Here is a 21079-nt window from a genome sequence, read left to right on the forward strand (position 1 = left end):
GCTCCTAGGGACAAAAATACATTTTTTTGTTTGCCTTTATCACTCATATCACACATTTGGAATAGTGGCTTTTAACACATACAATTTTTTTTTCTGGGAAGTTGTCATTGTGGTAAAATATACATAACATAGAATTTTCCATCCTGACTATTTTAAGTGTACAATTCAGTGGCATTAAGTTCATTCACAATGTTGTACAACCATTATTACTATTCATTTCTAGAACATTTTCATCATCCCAAACAATTAAATAATTAACTCCCTATTATCTCTCTTACCAGTCCCAATTAATCTCTATTCTTTTTTCTGCCTAGGTACCTTATATAAGCAGATCATGCAATATTTCTCCTTTTGTGTCTGGCTTATTTCACTTAGCATAATATTTTCAAGGTTCATCCATGTTGTAGCATGTATCAGAATTTCCTTCCTTTTTAATTTTGAATAATATTCCATTGTATGAATATATCACATTTTGTTTATCCATTCATCTGATGGACACTTGGGTTGTTTTCACCTTTTGTCTATCATGAATAATGCTCCTGTGAACATTGGTATATAACCATCTGTTCCTGGAGTGCCTGTTTTCAATTATTTGGGCTATCTACCCAGGAGTGGAATTCCTAGATGTAGAATTGCTGGAATAGAATTGTTAGATTCTATTTGAACTTTTTGAGGAACTATTAACACATACAATTTAAATAGAAGTAATGTATTGTGTTAGGCAATGAATTTATCATTCACAAAACATTATTGACTATAAACAGGTTTGAAAATACTCCAATAGTTTCATAGAAGCTAGATCAATAGGAATGATCACAGAGAAGATTCCCTGGACCATGTGGTATTTGGACTAATTCTTGACAAATAGGGATATTTGGATATCTGAAAACAGAGATGAGATGCCAGTCAGATGGAAAATCATGCCACTTTACTTTCCCAGCCCATTGTCCAATCACACAAAAAGGCTTACAAAATGTGCTATTATCATGAATTCATGTCCCTGTGCAAGTCATTCCCTCTGTCTATAAGGCTTCCCCCTCAGGTCTTCCCTGCTTAGTCATTCTCATGACCCAACTCATAGTACCATCTTTGACTTTTCAAGAAGGAATTTTATACTCCTCCCTCTGTGTTTGCAAGCACTTTGCCTATAGTTTCATTTTAGTACTTGTGAAATTGTATTTGGTCATTGACTTGCTTTTCTGTCATACTAGATCGTGAACTCTTAAAAGGCAACAACTATCTGTAACCTATTCTTGATTACTTTTCTCTACCCACTCACCCAATCCCAGGGCCCAACCTAGGACTTAGTTTATGATAGACACAATAATTATAGAAGAATTTCCAATAGGAAAGCAGTATGAGTGGGAAAGTCTCTCTCTTTTCCTCTCCCTTGTTCACTCCCTACTTACATATTTTAATTAAAGACATTAAAACAGAATTCCCATCATAGTTTCCATAACACCCCCAAGTATCTCCAGTTATTGCAAGGAATGTTTTTGATATCTACAAAGATAGTATATATTCCTTTTATTTTAATTTGAAAAGGACATGTTGCCGTAAAACACTTTGTGATTGGAAAGGTCATAAAAACATTCTTTGACAGGGCAGCACAGCTCTCTCAATACCGAGTCACTGTTTAGACACAAAGAAATGCTTATCAACAGACAGGCTTACCAAAGCAGTTGGTATGTTTTTTTCCACAGGGTATGGCATCCCACATAAAATCTGTCACATTCTGTAGCTTTTTACCTTGAGTTTTTTCTATGTAACTTAATGGAAGCCAACTCGATTTTCAGTGAGGCATGGTCACACCCTTGAATTTGTGTTGGTTGGTTTTCCATCATTAGCTTTTTCATGTGACAAAGTAAAATTGATACCCCCAACTCGTGCTTTTTAATTTTTTCAAGTGGCTATTCAGCACAGCATAGCCGAACGTAAGCTTTAGAATCAGACTTTGGCTTCAAACTCTGGTTCCCCTAACTTATCTCTGATTTGAATAAATTATTTAACTTTGCTAAGCTTTTGTTTCCTTCTAAGTAAAATGGAGATAACTAAACTTACTTTTTGAGTTATTGTAAGGATTTGCAATAATACGTAAATAAAATAACTGGCAGTGTATCTAGTGTATAATAAAAAATTCCACTAATATTAGGTCCCAAATTGCACAGCTAGGGATTTTAAGCTCCTTAAATTTCTCCTCTGACATCAATTGTCTCATATAGGTTACTTCTCTCTCTTCTGATAACATTGTTGAATTCTTCTGATAAATGTGGATTTTAAAAGGGTGCAGAATTACAGATGCTGCAAACTTTGCATTCTCTTTTTCAAATGACCTCTAAGCATGTTATATTTCTCTCACAGTTAATCTCTGAATAAGGTCAAAATTGATTTTCAATCTTCTTTTAGGAACCAGGTGGTAGAAACGAGGCCTCAAATGCCATTGCCTCTGGCGCTGCAGCAGCAGCACCTGATGATGAGAATGACAGCATGGACATATCAGAAGCATCAACACAATCAGGTTTTTCTGCCAACTACTCATCTCCTTCCAATGGTTTTTGGAGGGCTGCAAATGCTGACTTTGCCAGTGCCATCTGTAAGTATGTTTAATATAATCTCCAAATGCTTAAGTCTGTTCACACATTACAGGGTTTGACCCCTGGTTCATCCTATGAAAAGACTGGAATCATTCTGATATTCAGTTAACATAAATTCAGATGGATACATGCTTTAAAAAATATACTCCTCGGGATCCCTGGGTGGCGCAGCGGTTTGGCGCCTGCCTTTGGCCCAGGGCGCGATTCTGGAGACCCGGGATCGAATCCCACGTCGGGCTCCCTGTGCATGGAGCCTGCTTCTCCCTCTGCTTGTGACTCTGCCTCTCTCTCTCTTTCTGTGACTATCATAAATAAATTAAAAAAATTTTTTTTAAATATACTCCTCACTGAGTCCTTATGGCACCTAAATTTAAACTACAATTGAGTAATTGAGTCCCTCAGCTGGATTTTCTTTTGCAATCTAATCATGGTAATTTGAAATACATTCATATTCAGAAATGTGTTTAACCATCATGATTTGTGTTATCTGATGGTTTAGGAGTTATAGAAGTGATACCTCCAGGAAAAATAAGATACAATAAGGGAAAAGACTCTTTTCTAAGGCTGTGTCTTATTTGTGGAAACATTCAGGCACCTATGGTGTGTACACTAGTAATTTCTCTGAACATCTTCCCCTTACTTCTTCACAGTATATGCTGGATTAGTGGAAGCACCTGAGAAATCACCTAAGCGACCCTCTGAAGTCAATGTTAACCCACTATATGTGTCTCCTGCATGTAAGAAACCACTAATTCACATGTATGAAAAGGAATTCACTTCTGAGATCTGCTGTGGTTCTTTGTGGGGTAAGTTTGGTTTCTTAACATGGAGTTGTTTTTTTTTTAAAGAATATATTTTTATCAATGAAGCAAACTTGTGAAAAATCATAGATGTAAAACACTTGTTATTGCCAAACCATTACCAAGCAAATAAAAAATATATATTTTATTTTCACTCAGTGCAGTATGATGTTGGGATTGGCACTCCTTCCTCTTTTTATTGTTTTTCTTTTTAATTTGAATTAACTTGACCAGAACATAAAATTAAAGTAGGTTATGATTACTTAAAAATTTGAGCTTAGTACTTTTACTTTAGGGTAGTGTGTAGCATTTGATACCTAATGAGATATTACAAGACAGATTTCTGTATGTTCTTGTTTTTAAATAGTCTTGTGGATTCGAAGAGAAAGATCTTTGTATAATGTCTCTTTTTAATGTTTCAAGTTTTTATTTAAATTCTAGTTTGTTAACATATAGTGTAGTATTGGTTTCAGGAAAAGAATGCAATGATTCATCACTTACATATAACACCCAGTGCTCATCACAATAAGTGCCCTCCTTAATTCCCATCACCCATTTAGCCCACCCCTCGACCTCCCCTCTGGCAACCCTCAGTTTGTTTTCTATAGTTGAGAATCTCTTGGGATGCCTAGGTGGCTCAGTGGTTAAGCGCCTGCCTTTGGCTCAGGGCATGATCCTGGAGTCCTGGGATGGAGTCCTACATCAGGCTCCCTATATGGGGCCTGCTTATCCCTCTGCTTATGTCTCTGCCTCTCTCTCTCTCTCTGTGTGTGTGTGTCTCTCATGAATAAATAAATAAAATTTTAAAAATTTCTTATGGTTTGCCTCCCTCTCTTTTTTCCTTCTCCTTATGCTCATCTGTTTTGTTTCTTAAATTTCACATGAGTGAAATCATATGGCTTTTGTCTTTCTCTGACTGACTTCTATCACTTAGTATAATATACTATAGCTCCATCTACATTGCAAATGGCAAGACTTCATTCTTTTTGATGGGTGAGTAATATATATTATACATCTTCTTTATTCATTCATCAGTCGATGGACATGTGGACTCCTTCCATAATTTGTTGTTGATAATGCTGCTAGAAACATCAAGATGCATGTGTCCCTTTAAATCAGTATTTTTGTATCCTTTTAGTAATTACACCAGTAGTGTAATTGCTGGGTCCTAGGGTAGTTGTATTTTTAACTTTTTGAAGAGCCTTCACACTGTTTTCTAGAGTGGCTGCACCAATTTGCATTCCCACCAACAGTGCAAGAGGGTTCCCCTTTCTCTGCATCCTCACCAATATCTATTGTTTCCTATGTTGTTAATTGTAGCCATTCTGGCAGGTGTGAAGTAGTATCTCATAGTTTTGATTTGCGTTTCCCTGATGATGAGTGATGTTGAGTATCTTTCCACGTGTCTGTTAGCCATCTGTATGACCTTTGATAATGTCTTAACTTTGATAGACTTTTTTCAATCCTTTGTTCTAGAAGAATTATAACCACATTGGTAGGGTTCAGACGATATTTTACCTCAAGCCAATGTGAACCATAAATGAAACAATAAATAAGTGGAAGGAGGGAAGAAATTCAAAGTAAATGCCAACCTCTGCCTTGCAATTTCATAGATTTTGCTTAATGTATGTTTGAACAGGGGAGAGAATTTTAAATTAAAAATGGAACAGTATAGCAAACATTATAGTTACATGGATTGAATAACTTAGAAAAAACACATTACCCTAAAAACTAATATATTGTGTCAGATAACAAGAAAGCAAAGTTTACTTCATATCATTTCAGTCAGGCAACTACCCAGAGATCTAATTAATGTCTAATAATTCATTTTTATAATTTGTGGTTCTATATTTTGGAAAATAAAAGATTACAGTGAAAACTAACCATACTTTCCCCCTCCCTCTCTGATTCCCCTGTGGGAAGAAATACAGTTCCTAAATCTGCCACAAGCCATTACTTAGAGAACTGGTAAAGGACATAGTAGGAAAATGAAAGCAGGAACACTTGTCTTTTCTCCTTATATCTTTGAAATACAAATAGTCTCCAATAGAAGGAAAACACTGAAGTGCTCTTCATTAATATTACTTGGCTGAGTTTTGTCTGTGTCTCAGGTTATGGGAGAAAACTCCCACAGTGGTTTGAAGTGTATTATAATTTAGCCTAATCTTCTATTTCAGTCCTCTCATTTAGTCTTTTAACAGTGTTTATATTTGAATAAATAGAGCAGCAGACAAATAATAGAGTGTATGAATTTAGATACATAAAAGTAGGAACTACTTTCATAGGTATTTTGCAATGTAAGTTTTTTAATATGTGTGAACATAGGTTCATTCAATTTAAAAACAATTTACATAAAATTATTTTAAAAGCATTAAAACCCCTTGTTATAATTAGGAACGAGGAATCAACTGAATTAAATTGTTCATATACACTAGATATCCTTAATGTTTAATAATTATTTTCAAAAGGGTTGATTGATTTTTATAGTTTGGGACACTGCTCAGGGGTGTTGAGATATTTATACAGTTCTCCTTTTGAGATGCCACACCAGACACCAGACTGTAGAAATATTGCCAGAAGGTATTATATTCTACATCTAAATATATTTCAGAGAAATTTGTTCTGTTGGTAGAGGGTTCATTATTATACAATATGAGGTTAACATTAGCCTAAAATGATATGTCATCTTTGCACAGATCAGTACCTGGAATTGCAAAAGTACCAATACAAGTTCAATTATAAAAATGTAATGTAAGCTAATATAGCATCTTTCTTTTTATATGCAAACAGGAGTGAATTTGCTGTTGGGAACCCGATCTAATTTGTATCTGATGGACAGAAGTGGAAAGGCAGACATCACTAAACTGATAAAGCGAAGACCATTTCGTCAGATTCAAGTTGTAGAGCCACTCAATTTGCTGATTACTATCTCCGGTTTGTTTAAGAACTAAAATTAGCTAAGTAATTATGTAGGTTAATTAGGTTCCAAACTAGGATAAAGACTTTTCAGGTTAAAGTGTTCATAGAAAAGCGTGTTAAATTTAACCTTAAATTGGGGTACCAAACTTTCCTACTTGTGTTTTCTTATCTATTTACAGTTTAACTTCTGACTCTCCTTTGGTGTCTGGATATTTGATTGTAATGCACCTTATCTAGGTCATTTGTTTTTTTTTTTAATTATTTATTTATTCATTCATAGACACACACACACACACACACACACACACACACACAGAGGCAGAGACACAGGCAGAGGGAGAAGCAGGCACCATGCAGAGAACCCCGACGTGGGACCCGATCCAGGGTCTCCAGGATCAGGCCCTAGGCTGCAGGCGGCGCTAAACCGCTGTGCCACCAGGGCTGCCCTCTAGGTCATTTGTTAAGAAAAAACATACCATTTACATCTGTCAAGTCTTTTCTGAGTAACCACCTACAATTTTACAACTCACAATTTCACCCACCCATGTGCGGATGATCACATCCATCACATACTTTCTTATAATAAGCTAGAAGCAACAAAGAACAAAGTGGACAATAACTGGATAAAAATGAGGGTCTACAGATAGGATTACTAACAAGAATGGATACCCTAAGATCTTTCCCTTCTTCCCATGTAGTAATTGAATTTCTTAGTTTTGGTCAGAACCTGAATATCCGAATATAAGAGAGCAAATAAATGGATGTTAATGATAATTGTCATTACTCAACATAGCTATATGGCACATTAATTAATGACTATGCATTTTCCTAGAAATTATTAACTTTGCTCTAAGTTTTGGTTAGAGGAGAAAGCCCTCTATAGATATACTAAAGCTTCATGATGTTTTTGGTCATGTTTCATTTTCATTCATTTATAATTGCTAGAGGTGCACAGATACAAAATTTAGATTTTGAAAACATCTGGGTGGCTTAGAGACTGTGCTTCTGAATAACAGATTTATTTACTGTTTATCCAGATTTCTCTAACTCAAATGTGCCCTTTTTAATCCTTAAGTTTTTCTTAAAATGGATTATTTTTGCATCAAATAACACTGAGAACATCAGTGTAGAAAGATACCTAATAGTTTAGAGCAATTCTACCACTTAATAATAGAATGGAAATAGACATAGATGTCTGAATTCTAATGCTCCTTCAAAAACTGTCATGTAAAGACATATTTAAGATTAGTCACATAAGAATCCTGTTGTTGAGACTATAAATCATATAACAAAACTGTAAAAAATGAATATGAAGTCACTGCACATGAAAACAAATGTGTACTTTATTGGTCTGTTTTTCCTGAAGGAATTGTATGAATTTTCTGGGATTTACAATTAAAAAATTAGCAGTGAGGGTAAACTAGATTGAGAAAAAAATAAAACTTTAGTTACTTTGTTTGTATGCTGGAATGAAAAAGCACAAAGACACCCTTCCCAGTAGTCCTGAATGCCTAACAGTCAATACGTCAGACATCCCTCTCATACATACAACCAAGGGCAGCTTCTGGGTCTCTGAATCCCAGAAAGATCATGACTTAGATAAAAACCAAAGTATAAGTGAATGGATGGTAGTTCTGTTGATGTGCCATGGCAATCTTAATCTGTCCCAAAGAAATATTTTACTTCTCTTCAGACAGACACATAGGTAGCTGGTAGACATTTTGACTATCTCTTGGAAGTGAGCGACTAAGAAGGACTTTGCCATCATATTTATAAACACTGAAGGGAAGAATCTAGTAGTGTAGTTTTTCTAAAAGAACTTTTTATTTTAATAAAATTTGTTTAAAAGGCAAAAACACTTTGTTGTGTTTTTCTAATATATGAAAAAAAGACTGAATTAGAATACTGTGTCTTACCTATTAGGCCATAAGAACAGACTTAGGGTTTATCATTTGACCTGGCTGAGGAACAAGATTTTGAATGATGATCCAGAAAGTAAAAGGAGACAAGAGGAAATGCTAAAGACAGAGGAAGCCTGCAAAGCTATTGATAAGTTGACAGGCTGTGAACACTTCAGTGTCCGTAAGTCTCATTTTATGTTTACTATAGCTATATAAAGTTTGCTTTCCTTCGTTTAGTAAAGTATATTGTTGTGAGAGGCAAAGTAGATAAAGAAAAGTATTTGTATTTGTATTATATATATGCATATATTTTTAGAAGAAGGTTGAACAAAGGAAAGGAAGAAAATCGTATTAGATATGTTTTTATTTTTTGTTTTAGTAGCAGGCCTCCATTGTATTTATTGCTTTGGTAATAATAACCATTCCCTGGACACCTGGCCTGACTTGTTTTATCAAATAGCCCTTCTTACAGTTAGGATACATTTTGGTACTCAGCTCTCGATATCATATTTCCTTCCTGTTCATCTTCCTTTTTCTGGACCTAGATGCTATAAGAAAATTTGCAAATTATGAAGAAAAATAGACTAGGAATTTCCAAACTGGGAAAGGAAGCTTATATTTTTTTAAAAAACAACATCTCGTTTTTTGCTTATGAAGGAAAGTGCTTTTGCTTATGAAGGAAAGTGCTTTGCAAATTATACTTTATTTAAAAATTGTTTTTAGTCTTTAATTGAATTAAAGACCCAGAATGAACATGAACTACAGTATTCAAAGAAGTGAGTTTTAACTCCTATAAAAGAGAAGATACTCACTGGGCCAAAGTCACCAAGCATGTCCCCTGTTCCACCTCAAAACCTTTCACTTCCAACAAAAGATGATGCAACAGGAAGTGAACTGGAAAGCTTGCAATATGATAAGGACACAAAACCAATCTTTAAAAAGAACACCTTACCCTTTGGATTTGGTTTTGTGTCCTTATTTGTAACTTCCTATACAAAAATGAGTGAATTTCACTGAGACAATTTCCAGGTCTTCTATGACACAATCCTGGCTGTTGAGAAAGTATTGATTGACTTAAATAGCTTTGAAGTTAAGTTTGGTTTACTTTCTCACCTTTCTCCTTTCAGTCACTCTAATTAGTCCAGATGAACTGATACTTTTTTAAAAAGATTTATTTATTTATTCATGAGAGACACAGACTGAGAGAGAGAGTCAGAGACACAGGCAGAGGGAGAAGCAGGCTCCTTGCAGGGAGCCTGATGCAGGACTCAATTCCAGATCCTGGGATCACACCTGAGCCGAAGGCAGGCACCCAACCGCTGAGCCACCCAGGCGTCCCTGATACTTCTTTTCTTGCCTCTACATAACTCCAACTATATAAATGTTCTTGATGTATCTTAAATAACCTGCAAGGAGATTCATATTATAATATCTTTCCTTGGAACAGCAGTAAAATAGAATCACAGAATACTTTCACTTTCTTAAATCAGAATTTTTTTCTTAATACTGACCAGGAAACTTTGCAATGAGTCCAAAAGAAAATTCTTCTGTGGTCTGCTGGCTCTTGCTCCCACTGTCAATATTCATGAGTATAATTGCTAAATATTTTCTGTCTAAGTAGAATTTTTTCATATGCCCTATCTGTTTACAACCATCCATTGCAAGATGAAGTAACAGCTCCAGGGTTTCAGGATCCTGCTTTCATCTGTCAACAACTAGAAGTGATGTTATCCCATTCTGTTCTATTTCTGAAGCAAATATCCTCTAATCTCAGCCTTTGTTTTCTTCCTTCTCTTTCACTAATTACCCCTCAGACAGAACTAGTGGCATAGATAAGAGATAGCTGGAATCACATGATATGAGTTTTAGCATGATATTGTTATTCTGACTGACCATTTCTGTTCTGCATATAGGGGCCTTCCTGAATAGGTTTTCATATGTATGTATATAATACACATACACCATTAAAGGGAGAAGTGAGTACCCAGACAAACCAGGAATTAAATAAATGTACTACTTTCTTCCAGTTTTATGTATCACTACTTCTCTTCCAAATAATATTATATGTATTTGGTAGCCAAAGGTGAAACAGATCCCCAGATGTTAAACAAGGAGTTTATATAGCAGAACTACCTGCCTCCTATTAACTTGTAAATTTTTAGTTCAATAAGAGAGAGATTACAATAATATCTTGCACATCTGTGTTCTTGGTAAGTAGATGAACTAGTTAAGATGAGTTTTCCTGGTTGACCCCATTCCACCCCTCTCCAACTCTCATAACAACTAGAAACCTTTGTCTACTGACATGTAAAACATCTTCAATACAGTGGAACACTCATGTACTCATACTTGCATGACATTTTCATAGCCTTTCAAGATACATAAAATAATTAACTGACATCAATTACTGCCATATATTAAAATTAAAAGGAAGTGTTTGCTTAACAGAGAATTTCTTTGCTTGTTGGGGGTTTATTGATCATGTTTCTTTGACCTACTTGGGAACAGTGTAAAAGAGAAAGATAAAAAACTAGAACCAGAGAGAGAGAGAATATGAGTAAGAAAGTGGGGGAATGGTAGAAATAGAAGCCTTATATTTGGCCTATGATAAAGTCTGACTAGAAAGGACAGAAGCAATATTCCTACTGAGGAAGAAGGGTTTTAGCACAAAATGTAAATCTAGCAAGTAGGCCAACATACTCCATAAGAATCAGACAGTCTGAGAGAAAGCATATACTTTTTATTCTTATTTTTCTTTTTTTAAAAGCAGCTATATTGAAATAATTTATATACCATAAAATTTACCCATTTAGAAGTATATAATCAATGGTTTTTAGTATGTTTATAGACTTGTATAACCATTATCATAATCTAATTTTCATTACCCCAAAAAGAACCCCAATTGCCATTAGCAATCACTCCATATTCCATCCCTCTTACCTTCATCTTTTTCTCCTCACAGTCTTAAATAACCACTGATATATTTTGCTTTCCTAAAATATTTTTCTCTTCTGGATAATTTGTTTGAATGGAATCATATATTTTATAGTCTTTGTAATGGTCTTCTGTAATTTGGTATAACGTTTTTAAGGTTCATGCATAATGAAACCTTATATATCAGTACTTACTTTTTATTGCTGAATAGTATTACACTGTATAGATAAACCTATTGTTTACACAGTTTTTATACATCCATTGTTTACATTTGTATTCTTTCCACTTTTTGCCTGCTACTAACATTTCATATATGTGTCTGTACATGGGAATGCATGTTTTCTTTTCTCTTGGATAGTACTGCTGGACTGCTTCTCAAAGTGGCTGTACTGTTTTACATTGCCATGAGTATGGAAGCTTTATTTTTCATCTTGCCAACACTTATAGATGTCTATCTTTTGATTCCAGGCATTCAAGTGCATGTGAAGTGACATGTTATTGTAGTTTTGATTTGTATTTCCCTGACAGCTAATAATGTTGTGCATTTATTTATTTATTTATTTACTTATTTATCTATCTTTTTGTTGTTGAGTTCTAAGCATTCTATATATTCTGGATCCTAGGACCTTATCAGATACATGACTTTTAAATATTTTCTCCCATTTAATAGATTGTCTTTTCACTTTCTTGACAGTGTTTTTTGATAGCCCAAAATTTTAATTTGGATGAAACCTATTTATCTGGTTTTTTTTCTTTTGTTGCATATGCGTTTGGTGTCAAATATAAAACAATATAAAAAAACTCCATTGCAAAAAAAAAGAAAAAAAAACTCCATTGCCATGAAGACTTATTTCTATATTTATTTCTCAGAGTTTTATAGTTTTAGCTCTTACATTTAGGTCTTTGATCCCTTCTGAGTTAGATTTTGTATATGGTGTGAGGTGAGGGGTTCAACTTATTATTTTGTATATGGAAATTCAGTTGTCCCAGTGCCATTTGTTGAAGAGAGTATTCTTTCCCAATTGAATGGTCAGGACATCATTGACCATTGATATATGGGTTTATTTGTAGACTCCCAATTCTACTCTGTTGACCTATATGCCTTTCCTAATCTCAGTACTACACTGTTTTGATTACTGTAGTTTGTAGTAAGTTTTGAATTTGGGAAGTATGAGTCATTCAACTTTGTTTTTCTTTTTCAAGATTCTTTTAGCTTTTTGGGGCCTTTTCCAATTCCATGTGAATTTTAGGATGAACATTTCTTTTCTGCATAAGAGGATTTTAATAGCAATTGCATTGAATCCATAGATCACTTTGATAATGCTATCCTCTTTTTAAAATATTTTCATTTTTATTATTTATTTATTTAGTGGCTTAAAAAACAGTGATTTGTTATTTCTCCTAAGTGTACGAGCTGACTAGGGCTCAGCTGGATTTTTTTTATATAGTTGACACATAATATTCCATTAGTTTCAGGTATAGAACATAGTGCTTCAAATTCTCTGTATGTTATGCTGTGTTCACCACAAGTGTAGCTAACATCTGTCACCATACAAAGTTACTATAGCATTAACTATATTCCCAATGTTGTAGCTTTTATTTCCATGACTTATTCATTCCCTAACCAGAGGCCTATACATCCAATTACCCTTCACCCATTTTGCCCATCCCCTACCAGCCTTCCCTCTGGCTGTTATCAGTTTGATCTCTGTAATTATAGGTCTGATTATGTGTCTTGTTTGTTTATTCATTTGTTTTGTCTTTTAGATTCCACATGAGTGAAGTCATACAGTATTTGTCTTTCACAGTCTGGTTGATTTCACTTAGCAGAATACCTTCTAGGTCCATCCATGTTTTGCCCTCTTAACAATGCTAAGTCTACCTATCCATTAACAAAGGAAGTCTTTCCATTTATTTAAGTCTTTAATTTCTTTCAACAATGTTCTGTAGTTTTCAGTGTACAATTTAGAGTGCTCTTGAAGGCTAATGCATATACTCAATAAAACCATATAGTTAGTTTTGTCACCTTTTAGGGGGCATCAAATTGTAACTAAATAGCTGTACTAAAAATATATGATCTGTGCTCTTATATTATAGTTATAATATTTTTAAGGACCAATAAAAATACTTGAGTGTTCTTGTGAACTCTGTAGCATTGTTACTTCTTTGTATTTTATCGTTGTAGTCCAACATGAAGAAACAACATATATTGCAATTGCTTTGAAATCATCAATTCACCTTTACGCTTGGGCACCAAAATCCTTTGATGAAAGCACTGCTATCAAAGTAAGTGGTTTCCTTTTTCAAACTTGGATCATATAGTTTTTCTTTTGGGAAACTGTAAACACAGCAATATTTTTAAATATAGTAGCAAAAATAAATACCATTCTTCTACAGTTAATGTAATTTGGCTACACCATGTCAATAATTATCATTTAACCCTTTTTTAGATAATTCACAGGCACTACAGCAAGGGAGAGTGTGAGGGAAATCCCTGACCCCTCCCTTTAGAGGACCTCCCTACCAGCTCCTCACTCCCAATTCTGTAGTCAACATGAAGACCTTCTCTTCTAGAGCCCCCAAAGCAGGTTTTGGGTGCTACCACCCCCAATGACTTGAAGCTGAGAAAGTCTCTGTTCTCTCTTAGTGGGGGGTGGAGAGCAGAGGGAAGGTAAAGAAAGGTGTGACAGTGGTAGAGGGGGAAGCCCTACTGGAAGAGGAATAAGAGATCAAGTCTTTGCTCTAATTACCAGGGCTACAATAGATGGGGTTGGGGAGGAAAGGGCAGAAGGGTCTATATTTCTTCCGAGCTGGAACTCTAAACACATTTCTCTCCAGAACTATTGCAAGGAATGGTGGTTAGGCTTATTTGGATTACCAGTAATATTTCCACCTTTATTATGGTTTAGCTGAACTTCTATGGATCAGCCTCTTAAGGTAACCAGTTGGTGTCCCAAACAGTTAAGTTGCTAATGATTTTTTAATCTCATCTCATAAACTGGGGACTTTTTATCTTTATTATTTTTAATGATACTCCAGAATTCTATGTAAATAGGATTATTTTGTGTTTATTCCATAGCAGTAAGGACTGGTTAATGAACTGGGAGCATTATATAGAGTCCAGTGACTCCTAATCTGGAGTGTACATCAGAATCATTTGGAACATTTGTTGAAAGTTTAGATCTCAGACCCAACCTCAGGCTAAATTAGTAGGTCTGGGGTGGGGCCTGGGAATCTATATTTTTAGCAAATGTGACTTTGAACTAGTTGGTCCATGGACAAGTTTTTACAAAGCACTGATAAGGACACATCACGATAGACTCCAGCAAGGTATTTATGTGATATTTTTGTATCTTAGGTCAAGATATGTTTACATGGTATATTTTGCAGCCAAAGCATCACGTGTGTACAATAAAGATGAACTAATTATGACTGCCTCTCAATGTCTATTTTCACAATAAATATGTTCTTTTGTAAATAGCACAGACTATCATATAGACAGCCTGTATCTGTCCTGACACAAATTACATGTCTGATCTGATCTCCCTAAATTGGGCCTTGGGTCAGCTGTCTGTATTTGGATATGGGTGTGTTCTTGGCTGTCTGCTGATTGGTCAGAGCTGCCTGATATGGAGCTGGAAAACAAAGACGATAAGTACCAACAATCTGTCTAGCCTGATATACAGTTCCTGGTCCAAGTCCTCCTCCAGTTGTTGAATCTCACCTCATGACTGCAGTATAGTGAATCCTGTGATGCCCAGTCCTCTACTGTGACCTGAACTTGGCAATGAATCCTGTTTGACTTTTTGTTTCCTTGGACTAGGAACCATAGGAGCCTAGAGTACATCCAGTCTATGGTAGGTTAACATGTCTGGCCTTTTTCATTCCCTACCAAGTATGCATTGATCAATCAGCAGACTCCGAAGGAGACTACATGTCCTATGAAGCCTATATACGAATACTGGCAAAAATACAGGCAGCTGATCCAGCGAACCGGTTTAAGAGACCAGATGAGCTCCTTCATTTGCTGAAGCTCAAGGCAAGGAATATAAAGACAGCAAGCAGAGTGCAGGGCCATAAAATGTTCTTATGATCATTGGATATTTGGCCTCCGCAGAGAAACTCAAAACTTAGAGCCTGAATATAATTATGTTCTTATTGTAGTAACAGACCTAACAAAAGTCATAATACATAGTCTAAATATATTATGTAACTTAAAAAATCAACCAGGGTTTTATAAACTCATTAAACAAAAGGGCAGGGGAATTTTTTGCTTTAGTCAGAGTGTCATTTTTGGCCTTTTGGCCATATTTGGTTTTCTATCTACAGGTGTTTCCAACAGTTGGTCATAAGCCAGTGACAGTTGACCTGGCTATTGGTTCTGAAAAAAGACTAAAGATTTTCTTCAGCTCAACAGATGGATATCACATCATTGATGCCGAATCTGAGGTTATGTCTGATGTGACTCTGCCAAATAACGTAAGATCCCTAGAAATATTGTACACCACAATCTGTCAAAACTCTTAATGATTTAAAAATATGATTATCAATATCTATACTGGAACTGAAACCTAAAAGATAAGTATAGAGTGCCAGGAAGTAGTAATGGATAAGCAGAAATTATTGATGGCTTCTTAGTCCAGACAGCTGAGTCTCTTCTTCAGATAGATTTTGTTTGTCTGGCATGGTGTTTTTTGTTTGTTTTTAAATGAATAGTTTACACTGAAAAATCTGAACTTCTATTGATAAACCAAAAGATCTGATAACATCTGGCCCTTATTAATATTTGACCATTATCAACTGGAAATGATTCATGCCTGCTTCCTTTTATTATTTTTAATGTTTGTTCCCTTTTAGATGGAATATATACTATACATTGCCTATCCATCCACTTTTATGTATTTATAATAACCAGTCCTAATGGATGTATGAGTTTACAATCTTTGCTTTTAGTCCTTCTTCACCCCATAATACATAAACAGATTCTTTAAAACTACACCAGTATTGCAGCATCATTATCCCCTTCTTTATTCAAATGATAGTACTTTAACTGTGATATATAGCAAATTATCATAAAGTGTTCTCTTATAGTATCAATTATAGCTAGACTTTCTGATCAAAGGATTCAGCACTTTAAAAGCTAATGTACCTCAACTCTTTATTCTCAAATACTTATACATGATGATTCTGTGGCAAAATATCTAAAATATGGATAATTGTAAATATACTATACACATCATTTATATAGAGTTCGAACATAATACCCCCTGTACACATGCACCATACAAAATATAATTCTAGTGTGTCTCAAATTTTATGGTAGCAGTGATATTTGTTTTATAGAAAATTATATTTTAAAAAAGGGTTGAAGCAACAAATCTCTGCCTCATCATTTTTTAATTCCCCAGTTTGTTGACAACTAAAATTTTAGCAGCTTAGCATTATATAAAAGTCCAGGAGAAAACTTCTATGTACTTTAAATCACTGTAGTAATGTTATATTTTACATAGCTTTCAGAATTATCTCATACATCTCTGACAAATTACATAGAGCAAGTGTCAAATTATCAGTGGAAACACTAAAAAAAGCATTTTGGTCATATTCAAAATCTAATTAACTCATCAGTTGTCACCTATGAGTATATAGAAGTCACCCTGTTTATAAAGTAGAAAATATTGAGCTGAGCCCAGCCAAAGCCACATAGATATGAGTTAAGATTAATACTAATATGTTTTACAGTACTTTTCAGTTTGAGTGTTCCATAGCTTCCTGCATCTTATTTTCTATGTAATAGCAGATAGCCTTTGTTTTGAAGCTAGTGCCATATTAAAAATTGCAGTATTGGTCCAAGTTTATACTGATTTGAAACATCATTCAAGAAGATTGCACTCTCTGTTCCACTTGATTACCAAGCAAGGAGAATTATTTCCTTTTGAAGCAATCAGTTCATTATTGTGGAGGCAAGAATGGGAGATCAATTTTTTAAAAAAATTATTTTCTGACCTAATTAGGATACCTTAAGTATATTCAAAAATAGTATTTTTAGCTAACTGCCCTAATGTCCTGACCCATTAAAAGAGAAAGGAATCTAATATAAGGGAGAGGAGTGTCTTCTGAAACAGAATATATTAAAGATTATATTTTTCCAAGAGTGCCAGATTACAAAACCTGTAATGCTACAAGGGAGCCATGTGTGCTAAAGAATATCTGATTACTGCAGGAACCATCTGAGAAGCAAAGAATTACCTCTGGGGCTTTCTGAATTTACAGCAGTCCAGCTTTATTCTAAACAGATTTTTGAGAGACAGCCTTCTTTCTTGCAATTTCTTTTTCTCTCTTCTTTCATCTCTTCTCTGATTCAATTGCTCATGCAAGTGCCCAGGGAACGCATTAAAATTGCTTTTCGCCTCTGGATCCCCATTTTAGTTTTAAGGATTGTTGTTGCTGAGACATGGCCTGAAGCACTTGGCCTGAGTACGCTGGGTTTGGCAAGTATAGCTTCTAACCTTTTCTTCTTGTAACTTGCTAATTTAGAGAAATAATGAAAGAATGTAATTGCTCATTTTTTCAGAGAAATACTATTAATGTGGCAATTTCTATAGTTTAAGTAAATTTTGTCACATTGTTTCATGCATTATAAAATTTTAAAAATTCTTAGATATTTCTTAGTATTTCATGTTATGTCACCTAAGACATCTCTGAATTTGTATGTTGAAGATATTTTATGACTTATAAATTGGATAAGAAATCCTACATTTTTGTGAAGGGAGAATGACTGTTATACTTCAAGTAGTAATGAATATTATAGTTACCCCTTCTAAATATTTTAAGCTCAAGCTATTTTTAAGTTAATTTTTCTATTTCTGATTTAAATGAATTGGATAGATAACCAGTGATTGTGTATTTGTTAGTTGATTCACATATTCATCACTAAACTATTCATTAAATGTGCTGAAATGAATCTGAAGTCCCACTTTGTAAGAAGTAATGTTTCTTCTGTCATTACGTTAAATTTCAACAATTTTATCTGTGTTGGAAATGTTTTTTTCAAACAAAGTTTTCTCCTAAATATAAAGGACACTATTTGAACAGTGATGCCTTTATAACATAGGAAAGGTTGTTTTCAGGTGTTGGTAGCATGCTGTTTAATATTAAAATAGAAGTTTCTCTTCATCCCTGCACTTTGAAGCCCTTTTTGTCTTTATTGCTCAGCCAAGCCGCTTCAGTTAAAGTAGTAGTAATAAAATGTTGGACATATAAATCTTTATGAAACATAATTCCAGCCCCTGGAAATCATTATACCACAGAATATCATCATTTTACCTGATTCCTTGGGAATTGGCATGATGCTCACCTTCAATGCTGAAGCCCTTTCTCTAGAAGCAAATGAACAGCTCTTCAAGAAGATCCTTGAAGTGTGGAAAGACATACCATCTTCAGTAGGTATGTACAAAATTTTTTCTCTTTTTTATGACCTCAGAGAAACTTCTATTTTCTGAAAAATCACATTTTCTCAAGGCATATAGGGTTAATTTAGGATACTTAATAAGGTGTGTGTTTACCATATACTTAATAAATTCCCAAGGCTACCACAAAGAGACTAATTTTGACCAAGTTGTTCATGTGCAATAGTAATATAACTAAAATAGGAAAGGAATTCCTTTCCACAATAATCTATAATTTTATTTTAACTCCCTTTCCTTGCAGATTTTTTTTTCCTTGCAGATTTTATGCAGATGTTGGAAATACTTTATTCCCTCACATTGATTTTGGGGGTTTACCCTTATCTTAGGAGATTGCCAAATAATCATAAAAGAAGAGTAGAATATTTCTATTTCATATAGCAAATAGTGTTCTATTTAGAGAGTGATAATCCTGTGAAGAATCAAATACAAACTAAATATGTGACATATTGGGTCACTAAGATTTCATCGTCCTTCATTTATGAAGGAGATAAATATGACTCTCTGGAATGCCTATTAGGTACTAATAGATTGCACCATAAAGAAAACTGCCTTTCATCTTCATCAGGCCAGGGCATTTTTTTCTTCTTAACGAATGCAGCATTGCTGATTTGGAAAATATGAATAACTTGAGACTCTTGTATATGTCTCTGAGGCTTGGTGACTACAAAGGTGATTCTATACAGGGAACAGAATGCATATGAACAGTACAAATATTAGGAAGAGTAGAATGACTTGATGGAGGATAAATGTTCCTGAAAGGAAGAAAGGGTTAATGAAGTAAAGAAAAGAGAAAAGGAAAGGAGATGTAAGGGGAGGGAAGGAGAGATAGAGGGAGAAAGGTAGTTTATTAAGGAGGCAGAAGCTAATAAAATCTTTATATGAAATGGTTAAATGTGATCCCCATGTAGCTTTAAAGACCAATTTGAAAGAACTGCTTTTTAATGGACATTGTTACATTACGGGATGATGGCACTTTGCATTGCACCTGTAGAATCCTTTCCTTTTGCACATATAGTGTTAACAATTGTCCTGAAAACCTCTTTGAATTTCTTCAAGCAATGAAGAACTCCCAAGGGTTTAAAACCATTTTAAGTGACAGAAGTAAATGCTTATAATTGACAGATCTGGGGCAAAATAAACTGAAAATAATGAATCTTGTTCTAACCTTTACAGTGGTACTTTTGTGATCAATATATTAATTAAAAATTAAAATAAGGAAACTCAGTTCAAATGGGAAACTGAGCAAACCTCTATATTTATGCCACTAGACAATCATAGGAATCAAAGCGGTCTTTAAAAACTGTCATCTGGCAAGGTCTTGTCCTTAAGACAACTTCTGACCTAAAACAAGCTATTTTAAGTTGCAAGAACTTGAAAAGCATCTCTATCCACATAAAATAAGTTATAGCACTATAGGAATATGATATTTTAGTTTGTGTATTAAGGATATTTTGATAATATACTATAGACTATAGTATAACATTTATATTAAGGAAATCAGTTTCTCTTTCTGTCTAAAAACTATTGCTTTGCTACTTACAACTAACCTAGATCCAGATTTCCCCAATATAAAATTTACATTTCCTTGAGATATAATAAATGTTTTCAATAATAATATCATTGCTTAGAAATTTCAAACAAATATATAGAAGCTTAGCAATTACAACAGGTATCACTTAGCATTACCACTCCAAATCATTGGATCCTATTTCATAAGCAAGCTAGCTCAGTTGCCAGGTTAAGTAGCAAATTAATGTTTTTCAGAATTAAGGTGTGAATTTTGTCATGCCATATGAACTGTGAGCTTGGACTCAGCAAATATCAAATTTAGAATTTTTTGCTCTGTGTGGTTGTTGACAAACTACCAATTTCAATGAAGTATTCACATTGGTGACAAAAATTCAAATCCAGATAGACTAAATCTACTAATTTCCAGCACTCAGGTCATGGATTCCTCTCACTTTCTTTGTATTTAATTCCAGTCTGAAACTGGATTTATAAAGTCATTGTCCAGGAGAGCCATTTGTCTGAATAAAAATACCATTGTGAAATATAATGGTAAAAAAATGAAATTTTAATATAATTACAATTTTGTGATCAATTTCATACACGGAAATATTTTGAACTGTAATGAAAAGGAAACAAGAGACCATAAATGCTTATTTAAGTTTTAGTTGAGGAATTCAAAATGCCTTACAGTATGCTTGTAAAAAGTCACTTTTGTCAAAGTTTAAGAATTTTTTCATGAGTCCTTTTATGTATATTTAATGTATACATATATAGGCCAGGCAAAATTTGGTTTAAACAAAAGCATTCTAGAACTTTTGAGAATTATAAAGAAAATTTTTGAACTATAATAACTCAGTTTATTGTTTCTATAATAGAAAAAATGGAAGGTCTAAGAACTGAATTCTGATTTTAGTCATGTAACATGGGAATGAAGGTGCCTTGTTTTGGTGTTCTCT

The 21079-nt window shown here is 34.3% G+C and overlaps 1 protein-coding gene across 6 annotated transcripts in view; it reads left to right on the forward strand.

Moving 5' to 3' along the window:
- The window catches only part of NRK (Nik related kinase), a 144728-nt gene that overhangs the window by 117783 nt on the left and 5866 nt on the right, over positions 1–21079 (forward strand). For 3 of the 6 annotated variants that reach the window (XM_072744953.1, XM_072744956.1, XM_072744955.1), the window contains exons 20-26: positions 2407–2593; positions 3245–3400; positions 6185–6328; positions 8237–8395; positions 13334–13434; positions 15478–15627; positions 18432–18591. In XM_072744953.1, coding sequence (XP_072601054.1) covers positions 2407–2593; positions 3245–3400; positions 6185–6328; positions 8237–8395; positions 13334–13434; positions 15478–15627; positions 18432–18591 — 1057 coding nt within the window. Of the gene's footprint in view, positions 1–2406; positions 2594–3244; positions 3401–6184; positions 6329–8236; positions 8396–13333; positions 13439–15044; positions 15188–15477; positions 15628–18431; positions 18592–21079 lie in introns of all 6 variants that reach the window. The other 3 variants (XM_072744954.1, XM_072744957.1, XM_072744958.1) reach the window with 2 other exon arrangements.

This window comes from Vulpes vulpes, chromosome X (genome assembly GCF_048418805.1).
Source record: "Vulpes vulpes isolate BD-2025 chromosome X, VulVul3, whole genome shotgun sequence".
NCBI classification, from domain to species: domain Eukaryota; kingdom Metazoa; phylum Chordata; class Mammalia; order Carnivora; family Canidae; genus Vulpes; species Vulpes vulpes.